Source organism: Saccopteryx bilineata, chromosome 6, assembly GCF_036850765.1.
Source record: "Saccopteryx bilineata isolate mSacBil1 chromosome 6, mSacBil1_pri_phased_curated, whole genome shotgun sequence".
Classification (NCBI taxonomy): domain Eukaryota; kingdom Metazoa; phylum Chordata; class Mammalia; order Chiroptera; family Emballonuridae; genus Saccopteryx; species Saccopteryx bilineata.
This window is the reverse complement of record NC_089495.1, coordinates 113260644-113274339: the sequence shown is the minus strand read 5'-3', so window position 1 is coordinate 113274339 and position 13696 is coordinate 113260644. Positions and strand designations below refer to the sequence as shown.

The 13696-nt window shown below is 38.6% G+C and overlaps 1 protein-coding gene across 2 annotated transcripts in view; it reads right to left on the bottom strand.

Moving 5' to 3' along the window:
- MIPEP (mitochondrial intermediate peptidase) overlaps positions 1–13696 on the bottom strand; it is a 175907-nt gene that overhangs the window by 145561 nt on the left and 16650 nt on the right. For both annotated transcript variants that reach the window (XM_066236844.1, XM_066236845.1), the window contains exons 6-8: positions 10958–11140; positions 10252–10408; positions 1404–1452 (exon numbers count right to left, since the gene is read on the bottom strand). In XM_066236844.1, coding sequence (XP_066092941.1) covers positions 1404–1452; positions 10252–10408; positions 10958–11140 — 389 coding nt within the window. The remainder of the gene's footprint in view (positions 1–1403; positions 1453–10251; positions 10409–10957; positions 11141–13696) is intronic.

Sequence of the window (13696 nt, the reverse complement as noted above, 5' to 3'; positions counted from 1 at the left end):
TCCTTCTGTCACCATGTATTTGACCCCTGCACCCTGTTCTACCTCCTCCATATGCCCTTTCTCTCTGGTGATCACCATACTGTTGTCTGTATCTACGAGTTTTCGTTAGTCAGTTTGTCTTGTTTGTTTATTTACTGTTTTCAGTTTTATATCCCACGTATAAGTGAAATCATACGGTTCTTGACTTTTTCCGGAACATGATCCTCTTTTACAAACCATGACATGCTTCTTCCTGACATTCTAGGTCTCTGACACCTACTGGAGTACTGCCCCTCAATCAAGTGCTAGAAGAGTGCTGGTGAAGGACAAATTACACGATCAAGAGACTGGGCGATGTGGAGAAGGGAAAGCATGAATATAACACAGGGACACACTGTAGAGAGTAAAGAACTTCAGCTTGAAATTACAAATGAGGTAGCATAGCATTCTAAAAATATACAAAATCAAAACACAGATCAATTTACCACAATTGTGGACTGCCAATATTTAAGCCAAAAGAAGAAAAATATTTCCTGAACTTGTTATAAATTGATAGTACAAATTAAAATATATAATTTTAAAAACAATTGGAAAAATTTTAAATTATATATCAATGATGATTTTTTAAAGACAAGTAATTAATCAGAGGGGATGACCTAAGTTTTCAAGATTGTCACCTGAGGAGGACAACTATGTGGCTTTAAAGCAGTGGTCCCCAACCTTTTTTGGGCCACGGACCAGTTTAATGTCAGAAAATATTTTCACAGACCAGCCTTTAGGGTGGGATGGATAAATGTATCACGTGACCGAGACAAGCATCAAGAGTGAGTCTTAGACAGTTGTAACAGAGGGAATCTGGTCATTTTTTAAAAATAAAACATCATTCAGACTTAAATATAAATAAAAATGGAAATAATGTAAGTTATTTATTCTTTCTCTGCGGACCGGTACCAAATGGCCCATAGACCAGTAGCGGTCCATGGCCCGGGGGTTAGGGACCACTGCTTTAAAGTATATCTTATAGTTCATTTAATTTCTTGTTCAATAGTCCACTGGTCCAACCCAACATTCCCACACTTACATTCTTAACAGGTCACTTTCTAATTTTTTACAAATAAAGTCTTTAAAGAAAATATGCACAAAGGGAAGATGAAGGAATTGGTGAAATTATATATACATAACACAGAGATAGATAATAGGTTAGTAAATCCCAGAGGGAAGCGTGGGAGGGAGTCAGGGGAGGGGGTAAAGGGGGTATAATGGGAGGCACATTGTTGAGGGGGTGAGGGTGTTATATTGAGTGGGATACTTGAATTCATGTTAACGCAATAAATTTTAAAATTTAATAAAAAAATAATTATCTTTTAAAAATTCATAAAAAAAAACAAGTGACACATTTTCTACATAGTACAATAAAAACTAACCTTTCCGAAAGTTTGTCAGATAGTTTTTCAAGGAATTCCATGACAGTCTCTAAAAATAAAATCCAAAAGAAAATATCTTTATATAAAAAAATAAATATACATGTTAAAATTATAATGTGCTAACCATTTTTATACACTACAATGCCTTCAGAGTGATGATTCTCAAAGGGGAAACAGGGTTGCTCACTAAACTAAACATATAATAAATATTTCTAGATAATAATAATGAGTTTATCAGAAATACAAATTCAACTGACACAGTAATAATCCAAAGCCTTAGCTTATACCCCAAAATAAAAAGTTAATGGAAGTCTAAAGAAAAAAAATTTAATTTCAAAGTGTTTCTATCTATTCATATGTGTAAGAAAAGACACTGACCTGGATTATTATTTATCTTTTTATGTGTGTATCTGGCTCTCCAACTAAATTTTAAATTCTTGAAGGACACAGGTCACATCCTACATGACTTTGTATACAACCACTTAACTCCAAACATACCATGTTATCACACTAACCACTCTTAGTTCATGTTGGTAACTAGCTGGTAATGATAACCGGCATTTTTTGTGGCAGGTTCAGTGCCCTCCAACACACATCACTCAAACCGAAGGTCAATCCCCAGGGTTCATCAACTTTGACCTGCCCTCAGCATTTGAGTCAGCTGATCATTCTTCTCCTTAAGACACTGCTTTCCTTTGGCTTCTAGGACCACACCTGTGTTCATTTTTCTCTTGACTGCTCCTTCTTTTTTTTTTTTTTTTTTTTTTTTTTTTCTTCATTTTTTTTTTTTTCTGAAGCTGGAAACAGGGAGAGACAGTCAGACAGACTCCCGCATGCGCCCGACCGGGATCCACCCGGCACGCCCACCAGGGGCGGTGCTCTGCCCCCCAGGGGGGGGTGCTCTGCCCATCCTCGGCGTCGCCATATTGCGACCAGAGCCACTCTAGCGCCTGAGGCAGAGGCCACAGAGCCATGCCCAGCGCCCGGGCCATCTTTGCTCCAATGGAGCCTTGGCTGCAGGAGGGGAAGAGAGAGACAGAGAGGAAAGCGCGGCGGAGGGGTGGAGAAGCAAATGGGCGCTTCTCCTATGTGCCCTGGCCGGGAATCAAACCCGGGTCCTCCGCACGCTAGGCCGATGCTCTACCGCTGAGCCAACCGGCCAGGGCCTTGACTGCTCCTTCTTAGTGGCCCCTTCATATCCTAACCTCTGAGGCTTGGAGGGCTCCAGACCTCAGTTCATGGAATTCTGTTCTTTAAATGTGCTCACTCCTTTGGCAATCTCATACAGCGGTAGTTCTCAAACTTTTTGAATTCAGGGCACATTTAAAATCCTACTAGTAATTGCAGGCACACTACATACAAATTTCTGAGAAATATGTTATAATAATTAAGTCAAATATTAAAGAAAAAAAATAAAGTCCAAGCATGCTTTTATGGTAATTAAATGAAATAAATACAACAAAATTAAATTTATTCTGACATTAAAAACCCTTTTATGTTACATTTTTTGACTTATGCTTTTTAGAATTTGTAGAAAAGAGTGGTTAAAAATTAAAAAATGTTATTTTTATGTATATGGATACATTCTTAGTAAGATTTAGTAAATTCGGCAGGTCCTGGTGCGAATGTTTTTTCATTCTTGTGTTTATGAGAAACATGAGCCTAATGTGTCCTAGCGATTTCTTCAATGTTTGGGCATATATTTGAAAAGCAAACTCTCATTTCCTTGTCAATACACTGAAGAATTCCTTTCTTTAATTGTGTTGAGGGTAGAAAATCCTAATTCACATAAATAGATGTTGAAAATTGTAGTAAAATGTTCCAATCCAGCAGCACAGCTTAACAGCCTTTTGCAACCTAATCAGGCAAGTGAGGTGGGGGATTGTGCAGACTGTTAGCCTACAGCCAAGTCCCCACATCTCTGTCCCCCCAAATTCTAAACTCCAAAAGCCCTGTTGATTTATTGGTCCCCAACAGGCACATATTTCTCGGGCATACCATAGGTCGCACCTGGAAATCTTCTAGGGTGCACCAGTGCGCCCTGGCGCTCTTTGAGAACCACTGCCATACAGTCTCATAACTTTAAATAAAGCCCCAAATGTATGTCTTCATCTCAGACCTCTCTCCTCAAATCTACAGTTGTATATCCAAGTGCCTACTCAATACTGCCACTTGAATACCAACTGGCATCTCAAACTTGACTTGTACCAAACCGAGCTTTGGTACCATTTTAGTTAACAATAATTCACTGTTTTTTCTAGTTGCTCAGGTCAAAAATCGTAACTCTCCCTTCAAAATACTGTAGATCCAGAATCTGACCACCTAAACTTAGCACCCCCATGCCACCATCTCTTTGGTCAAGCTGGCACCTTCCTCCTCTTGATTAATGCAAAATAGCTTCTACATGGTCTCTCTTCCACCCTTGCCTGTCTGCAGTCTATTTTGACATCAGCAGTACATGACTTACCATTAAATTTTAAGTGAGATTAACTTACTTGTCTGCTCAAAACCCTCCAAGGACCTCCCATCTCACTCAATGAAAAGCCCTACTTCATAGAGCCCGTGTTGGGCCTGCCTGCTTTCACCTCTTCCCACTGCCCCTCACTCATCCGCTTCAGCCACTTTGCCTTCTTCACTGTTCCTTAAACATGTCAGGCACTATTCGCCTTGAAACTTTTCATATGGATCCTTCTTCTCCTAGAAAGCCACAGACTTTTCCCTGCACCTCCTTCATGTCTGTGCTCACATGTCTGGTTGTCAGCAAAAAGTTTCCTGATAACTGTTTAAAATGTCAACACCTCCCCTACATGTGCACCTTCCTTGCTCAATTTTATCCACAATTTGTATTAACTAATAACATAACATATTCATTCCCTTACAAGAATATAAAATGTACAAGAGCAGGAACTTCCATCTGTTTTCCATACTAATTTATTATTATGCCCAGAATAATATCCAACATATAGTAAAAACTCAGGAGATATATGTTGTATCAATAGATGAAAATAGGGAATGTAGCTGATGCAAAGTCAGGTATGAGGTCTCAAGCAGCCTACAGAAGAGTCTGTGTGCATTTGGAATATGGAGTTAGCTTTCAGCTCTGCCACGTTTTAGCAACATAACCAAACCCTGGATTCCATATCTGTGAAATGGACCCAAACCCCTATTCTACAAGGCTTTAGATATAGTAAATGAAATAACAGCCTATAATAAGCACTGAATAATATTGTAACTATATATAAATAATAGAACATAGTATAAGAATCATATATTATTATAACAATCTGGTGACAACAGCGACTAAATACAGAATTACATAATATCTACTTTGGAGCTAAATTATGTACAACAAATTATGTTTTAAGGGTTCAGGGACAAAGGAGACCAAAGGAAATGAAAAAATTCAACAGGCTTCAAGAAAGAGGTAGGTTTTGAGCTGAATACCGAAAGACTTAGACAGGATGTTAACAGCTTGGGAAGTAGGAGCTGTCCCATACAGGAAATAACATGAGCATAAGAAGAGCGCAACGCACCTAGGCTTAACAGACAGCCTTGACAGATGAAGAAAAATGGCCTTTATAGAGGGAGAAATAAGAATGGGTACATCTAAGAGAACTCTGAAGAAGATATGAGTGTATTAGAGAAAGAAGGGAGACACAGGAAAGATAAAGACAAGACAGAATAAGGAGGTGACCTTCACTCATACAATTTGCTTCCAGTGTTCCCTCCCTCCATGAATGGCATGTCTACCCAGGTGCACAACTGGAAACCATAGGTCCATCACACTGTCTCCTCCTCCCTCCCATCCCATCACCAAGTCTTGTAGATTCAACTTCCAAAGCATATCTTGCATATGAACTACCATGGTAACCACCCTTAAACTGACTCCATCTCAACTGTAACTGTAATTTAAATAAATGCCTTTGAAAAATCTTATGGTATAACATTTTCTCTTATACATTGTAAATCAAATAGCTCAATGGAGTATAGAGCAAGTTTACTGCAAGCCCAAGGAAAGACGCTTTCCTCCTGCTTAGAACAAACCTTCTCAAGCAGCACTCTTCTCAGGAAAGGATGTTAACAGGACCACACGTTCCTATTGGACCTAGTCTACATTTAACCCTGAGTTCAGCAGAAATATCGGTCTTTCATCCTCTCTCACACTAACTCTAACCAATTGGGTAGATGGAGCACAGAAAGTAGTTAAAGTGAAACTTAAGTTAAAATGAAAATAATTTAAATTGGTATCACTGCAAATGTAAGTATGATTTACTCTTAACATGTATGAAATAAAATGCCATCCATATCTTGGATGAAATGAATATGTTCATAATTATTAGGTCTTTGAAAGTTGTTACTGTCTGAAGATATAGAAAAATCTCAATAAATGGGTCTCTAAATATACAACACTAATTTATAGCTATACGGCTCATAAAAATTAGGGGATATTTTATAGCTTCATAAGAAGTGATAAAATGTCCCCTAAGTTTTGTGAGCAGTATATATTTAAAGCCAGAAATTGAGATTTGTGGTTCAAGATGACTGCATAGGAAGAGCCTGAACTCTCCTCCTCCCAGAAACACAACAAATTCACATCTACAGACAGAGAAATCCCCTCTAAAGAAGAATGAGGGCTGACTGAACAACTTCGGCACAACAAACAAGAGAGATACCACATGGAAATGTGTGAAGCGATGGAGACAGCGTACTGTGGAAACCCCAACACTCACCAGCTTGCAGCAGGGAGGATCACTGAGGGGCCTGCTCACAGCCTTGCCAGCCCTGGGGCACACTGAAAAAACGGAAGGAAATCTATATATTTACTAATCCTAGAGTCTCTGCCGAACAGGAGGGTACCTGTGGGAACTCTCTCTGGTGTCAAAGGCACTGAAGAGTACCACTGGTGGCTCCCTGCCTCCCCCTTGATTACATAACAGCATGATCTACTCGGGCTAGCCAGCTGGCCAGGACTATCACAGCACATACCAGGCCATATCAGATCTGAGACTTGTCCTGGGGATGTTCCACAGCTCTCTACCACTCAATCTACATTTCTGGCCTGGGTAGCTTACTTCCAGGACTTCTATCAGGCCATGCCTACTTTAGCTACAGATCTAGGTCCCAGCATGGCTTGTCTCCAAGGCTACCCTTGTCCTGAATCCACTTTAACTATAGCTCTAGCCAGGCTACCAAAGGGCCCTTGCTGAGGCTTGCCCCAGGGACTTGACCTTCAACCAGCCTGCCAAGGTGCCCATGTGCAGCTGGCCCCAGACCCTCGACAGCCCATGCCCACTCCAGGTCCAGCTCCTGCTGGCCTGCCCAAAATATCAGGCATATACATTCTACAGAAGGGAGGCTCCAGCAAAATAGGGAGAGGCTGCTGTTCCACCTAAGTCATAGACACAAACACAGAGAGACAGTCAAATGAAGAAACAAAAAATACATTCAAAATGAAGTATATTCCAAATTAGAAAGGAAGAAGTAAAACTTACACCACTTACAGTGGATATTATACTATAGCTATATATAGAAAACCCTAAAGATTCCACCCCAAAAAAACTATTAGAACTAACAAATAAATTCAGAAAAGTTTCAGAATAAAAAAATAATATTCAGAAATCTGTTGTATTTCTCTACATAAATAATATGCTGTATCCAACGGTATAAAAAAAAAAAAAATTTTGGCCCTGGCCGGTTAGCTCAGCGGTAGAGCGTCGGCCTGGCATGCAGGGGACCCGGGTTCGATTTCCAGCCAGGGCACATAGGAGAAGCGCCCATTTGCTTCTCTACCCCCCCTCCTTCCTCTCTGTCTCTCTCTTCCCCTCCCGCAGCCGAGGCTCCATTGGAGCAAAGATGGCCCGGGCGCTGGGGATGGCTTCTTGGCCTCTGCCCCAGGTGCTAGAGTGGCTCTGGTCACGGCAGAGCGTCGCCCCTGGTGGGCGTGCTGGGTGGATCCCGGTCGGGCACATGCGGGAGTCTGTCTGACTGTCTCTCCCCATTTCCAGCTTCAGAAAAAATACAAAAAAAAAAAAAAAAATTTAATCCCATTTGCAATTGTAAAAAGAATACCTAGGAATAAATTTTTCCAAAAAAGTAAAAGACCTCTACTCTAAAAACTATAAAACATTGATGAAAAACTTGAATACACAATAAATGGGGAGGATGTACCATGCTCATGGACTACAAGTATTAATATCTTAAAATGTCCATATTTCCCAAAGCAATCTACAGATTCAACACAATCCCTATCAAAATACCTATGGCATTTTTTCACAGAACTAGATCAAATAATCTTAAAATTTATATGGATCCACAAAAAAGACCTTGAATAGCCAAAGAAATCTTGAGAAAGAAGAATAATGTTAGAGGTATTATGCTTCCTGATTTCAAACTATACTACGAAGCTGTAGTAATCAAAACAGTATGGTACAGGCACAGAAATAGACACATAATCAATGGAACAGAATAGAGAGCCCAGAATTAAAAACACACTTATATGTGGTCAATTAATCAATGACAAAGAGGCAAGAATATATAATGGGTTAAAGAAAGTTTCTTTAATATATGCTTTGGGAAACCTATACAGATATCAGTAAAGAAAATAAAAGTATACTACTTCCTTACATTATATACAAAAATAAACTCAAAATAAATTAAAGAATTAAATATAAGACTTGAAACTGTAAACCTACTAGAAGAAAACAAAGGCAGTAAACTCTATGAGATCAGTCTTAGCATAATCTTTTTGAATATGCTCACTCAGGGAAAGGAAACAAAAGCATAAAAATAAGCAAATTAAACTTCATCAAACTCAAAAGTTTTTGCAAAGTGAAGGAAACCATCAATAACATGAATAGGCAACCTACAGAATGGGAGAAGGTATTTGCTAACGATATAGTGTGTGTGTGTGTGTGTGTGTGTGTGTGTGTGTGTAAGGTCTATCAGAAAGTTCTGTCCGTTTCTATCACAAGTTTTGACACGTAAGCACGTTTATTTGGCGCATATGTGCCTCTATTTTTATCACTTAATGTATACATACTGATGTAGCAAATTAACTAAAACAAAGTTGATTCACGTTAGTCTTATGTGTGAAGCGATAGTGTACCCATGGTTACTGATAAAGTTCATTTATGCCACTGTAATTTTTACGAATTTCAACAAGGAAGAAATGCTACAGAAGCATGTCTGTCGCATCTACCATATTCCCCGGACTTAGCACCCTCCGACTATCACTTGTTTTTGTCCTTATAAAATTTTTTGAAGGGCAAAAATTTCAAAAATGAAGAAGATATCAAACAAGCACTGGTTCAATTTTTCGCATCAAAAGATAAAACATTTTTCAAAAATGGGATATACAGCCCTGGCCGGTTGGCTCAGTGGTAGAGCGTCGGCCTGGCGTGCGGAAGTCCCGAGTTCGATTCCTGGCCAAGGCACACAGGAGAAGCACCCATCTGCTTCTCCATCCCTCCCCCTCTCCTTCCTCTCTGTCTCTCTCTTCCCCTCCCGCAGCCGAGGCTCCACTGGAGCAAAGATGGCCCGGGCGCTGGGGATGGCTCTGTGGCCTCTGCCCCAGGCGCTAGAGTGGCTCTGGTCGCGACAGAGTGACGCCCTAGAGGGGTAGAGCGTCGTCCCCTGGTGGGCGTGCCGGGTGGATCCCGGTCGGGCGCATGCAGGAGTCTGTTTGACTGTCTCTCCCCGTTTCCAGCTTCAGAGAAATACAAAAAAGAAAAAAAAAAAAATGGGATATACAAATTGCCCTCACGCTGGCAAGAAATCATTAATAATAATGGCAATTATATTATTTAATAAAGTTTATTGACGGTAAGAAAAATTTGTATTTTGTTTTATTCCAAAAACGGACAGAACTTTCCGGTAGACCTTATATATAAAACTCAACATCACAAAATAAAATCCAATAAGAAAATGGGCAGAGGACCTTAAAAGACATTTGTCCAAAGATGACATACAGATAGAAACAGATACATGAAAAGATGCTCAGCATTACTAATCATCAGGGGAATAAAAATTAAAACCACAATGAGATACCTACCACCTCACACCTATCAGAATGGCTATTATCAAAAAGACAAGTAATAAGTGTTGGTGAGGATGTGGCAAAAAGGAACCCTTATTCACTGTGGTGGGGACTGTAAACTGGTGCAGCCAGAATGGAAAACAGTATGGGTATTCCTCAAAAACTTAAAAATATAACTACCATATGACCCAGCAATTCAACTCCTGGGTAAATCACTCAAGAAAACCAAAGCTGTAATTCAAAAAATATATGTATCCCTATGATCACAGCAGCATTGCTTACAATAGTCAAGATATGGAAGCAACCTACGTATCCATCAATAGATGAATGGATAGAAAAAAAAAAGCTGTGGTTCACATAGATAACAGAATACAACCCAGCTTATGAAAAAGAATGAAATCTTGCCATTTGAGACAACATGGATGCACCCAAAGATTATTACATGAACTGAAATAAAATCAATACTATGTGATTTTACTTATATGTAGAATCTAAAAAAACGAACAAAACAAAAACAAACTCATAGTTGCAGAGAAAGAACTGATGCTTGCCAGAAAAGGCGAAGGGAATAAAGAAGCACAAACTTCCAGTTAGAAACTAAGTCATGGGAAATAACTAAGTATGGTGACAGAGATGGTTACTAGACTTATTGTAGTGATCACTTTATAAGGTATATAAATGTTGAATCATTATGTTGTACACCTGAAACTAATATAATATGGTATAATCAAAAATAAATTCAAAAAAATTTTTAAGAAGTTCAATTCCATTAAAATTATATTTTGTCCTTAAAAGTTGGATAAATAGGCTTACCTGGATTTTTAGCTATTGTTCCTTGAAGAGCTCTGTGTGAATATGTAGAATACCCTACTAACTTTGCCAGAATATCTCTGCTGCTAAGCAGTTCTTCTAAACATCTCAACTGACCAGGATTGGGATAAAGAAAAATTTTATAAGCAGCTTCTCGCACCTATATTTAAATAGCAGAAGATAAAAGACATAAATATCATAATACAAAGTCCTATGCAATAATTACATAGGCTAACTCTCACTATTTCATTCTTCAGGTGGTCAGAGCTATAAAATAAAATAATGGTTTGCACAGGTGAATCAAGCTTTTAGACTCATAAACTGGTAAGAGATACAACAATATACTTGACTAGAGTTCTCTGTCATTGGTTATGGTCAGACAAAATTGTATTGAATGCACATGCCATAAAGCACCTTTAACCAGGTGAAGTGAAAACTAATACATATTAAAAATCTGAATAGTCTAGAATGTCAATCATTGCTATTATTTGATCATGCTTTAAAAATGACTTCTTCATAACACATAAATAATTAAACAATTTTTATCATTCAAAGCATTTATGGAATTAATAATCCCAAAGTTAAATGTTTCGGGGTTAGCAACACTGAATTATTTTTAACGGTATGATACATTATCGCTGAACTTGGGTTAAAACAGTAGCGGCACAGCGATGGGCCCAGAATCATAAAGAGAACGGAACACACATACCAAGTCATCCGGCGCTTCCGCATGTAGACCATCAACTATCACATGATCACCAGCAAGGACGAAGTTCTGGTGAATGTGTTCTGGTAAGAGATGCTTCTCAATCTTGTTGGGAAAGTTGGCTCCCATAAGAAATGTACTACTCAAATCCAAGATTTTAACATTCAGGTCCACTGCTCTTTTCCGCTATTTGGGGGGAGGGGGTGAAAGTTATTTAAAGCAATACTTCACAATGAATTGAATAGACAATCTAAAATGATGACAGATCAATATTAATATTAAAATTTCAATTTAATAAGATACTGAATATATTAAATAATTAAAGGATTATTAAATATATTATTTATGTCCTAAATGTATAACATACTATAAGTAACATATTAATTCTACTTTTGATAGACATTTAATATCCCAACAAAAAGAGTATTCTTATGGTGTACAATGCTTCCATGCTTCAAGACTCAACTTCTAGAGTTCTATTTTATGTGTAACTTCTAGAGTTCTATTTTATGTCTATTTGAAATTAATAACATTAGAAAGTACAGAATCTTACCCTATCCTCCCAAAGTCTCTTGGTTTAGATAATCTAGTTGAATTCAGTCAATACAATGCTTGAAAGTATTTTTAGATTAAAAAATTAAGTATCTGAAAGGTAGATGAGAAAATATACTGCCTGAAAAGATCAGACTTAAAAGGTGAGGCGAAGGAAAGGAATGATCGCAATTCTTCACAAGAGGGTAGAGGACATCCAGGAGGGGAACATTTAGAAGTTCTGATGTTGCATGTACTTAAATATTTAGAAATGCCTGCAGTGGAATGGTGAGACCCAGACTGGAGCCCCTAAGGCAGCAGCACATCTTCTTGCCCTCACTGTCCAGATACCAGCCACCACCAATGATCATGGGGATGGTGTTGGCGCATCTAGCAGAGTTTATCTTACAGTCATAGCTTTAGGACACACAGTCTTCTGAAAGCACATGTACAACTGAAGGGGCACCACAAATGTTTAGATGGAATGTGAATGTAAACTATAGTTCAGTTCCACTGGAGGACAAGAGATGAATTTTCAGTTATTTTTACTAGAAAACTGGACAGGCATCTGGACCTGGGCATATGACAGACGTCATGTGGAAGCATATGCAAGTCTTTCTGGGAAAGGAGTCAATAGCTCTCAATGAATTCTAAACAATATTATGAGCCTAAAAAATGATTAAGCAGTACTAACAGATATTTTTTACAATAAATATACAAGGTGCAGATGTACACTTGATAAGATGCTAAAAGATCAAGTATATCTTACTAACCCAAGATTTTAAATATAGAAAATTCAAACTTGATGTGAAAAATATTTTTTCAGATGTCCTAGTATCTTTATAGTCCAGATTTCTTTTTGCTTCCTTTGTTTCTGATATGGCCAATTAGCCCCACCTAATGGTAACAAGTAGAATAACAGAAAAGGTGAAAGATGGAATTCCAGGAGTTACAAAAATTTTCCCCACAGCTTTTACTATAAAAAAAAAAAAAAGATAAAATTATTTTTAAAATATTTTCATCTGTTCAAATTCCTGGAAAAATAAAAACCGGGTTGAATTCCTGTCTTCACCAGCTACGAGTCATTTCATCATCCTGAGATAATTAAATGAGCAGTATGCTAAACACTGAAGTCTATGAAATTGTTATTGCTAAAAAACATATACTTCCTTCCATTTTAAACTTGTAAATTATATTAAATGATAGACCTTTCAAATTAAATAAGAAAAAGCCTAGAAATAATATAGAAAGAATATATGCCTTTAAGATTTGTAGATTATATTGTTGGGTTTATTTCAAGATCTTTCTTTTAAAAAAATATAACGTGTCTTCCATTTATCCTGTCTTGGTGGAATGAATACCTTTGAGAACTAACATAGAAATTACAAGAGGGGAATTTAGCAGGCTTAAGTTACTTGCTTCTTTAATGTCCGTGGGTTTCCAGGGAGTTACTTTCTTAGAAGGGCAGCTACTCTTGCAAAAATGTAAAATAAAGAAACAGGTCAATGCTAGTGGAGCTGACCTTGATTTGATACATATTACTATTTAGTACAATTTCAAAAACAATTTCATGAAGACTAAATAAAATAATATAGATATTCAGCTACAATCTTCCTCTTGAAGATATCAAACTTGATTAATATCAGCTGACATGATTCATTATATATTCATTGAATATTTTACTGAGTCCAAAACTGGTGTGCATTAAAAACATGATCCATGCCTGACCAGGTGGTGGTGCAGTAGATATAGAGCATCGGACTGCGACATGGAGGACCCAGGTTCAAAATCTCAAGGTTGCTGGCTTGAGTGCAGGCTCATTCAGCTTGAGCGCAGGCTCACCAGCTTGAGCGCGGGTCGTTAACTTGAGCATGGGATCATAGACATGACCCCATGGTTGCTGGCTTGAGCCCAAGGTTGCTGGCTTGAGGAAGGGGTCACTCGCTCTGCTATAGCCCCCCCGGTCAAGGCACATATGAGAGAGCAATCAATGAACAACTAAGGAGACTAAGGAGCCTCAACAAAGAATAGCCTGACCAGGTGGTGGCGCAGTGGATAGAGCATCGGACTGGGATGTGGAAGGACCCAGGTTCGAGACCCCGAGGTCGCCAGCTTGAGCGCGGGCTCATCTGGCTTGAGCGAAAAGCTCACCAGCTTGGACCCAAGGTTGCTGGCTCCAGCAAGGGGTTACTCGGTCTGCTGAAGGCCCGC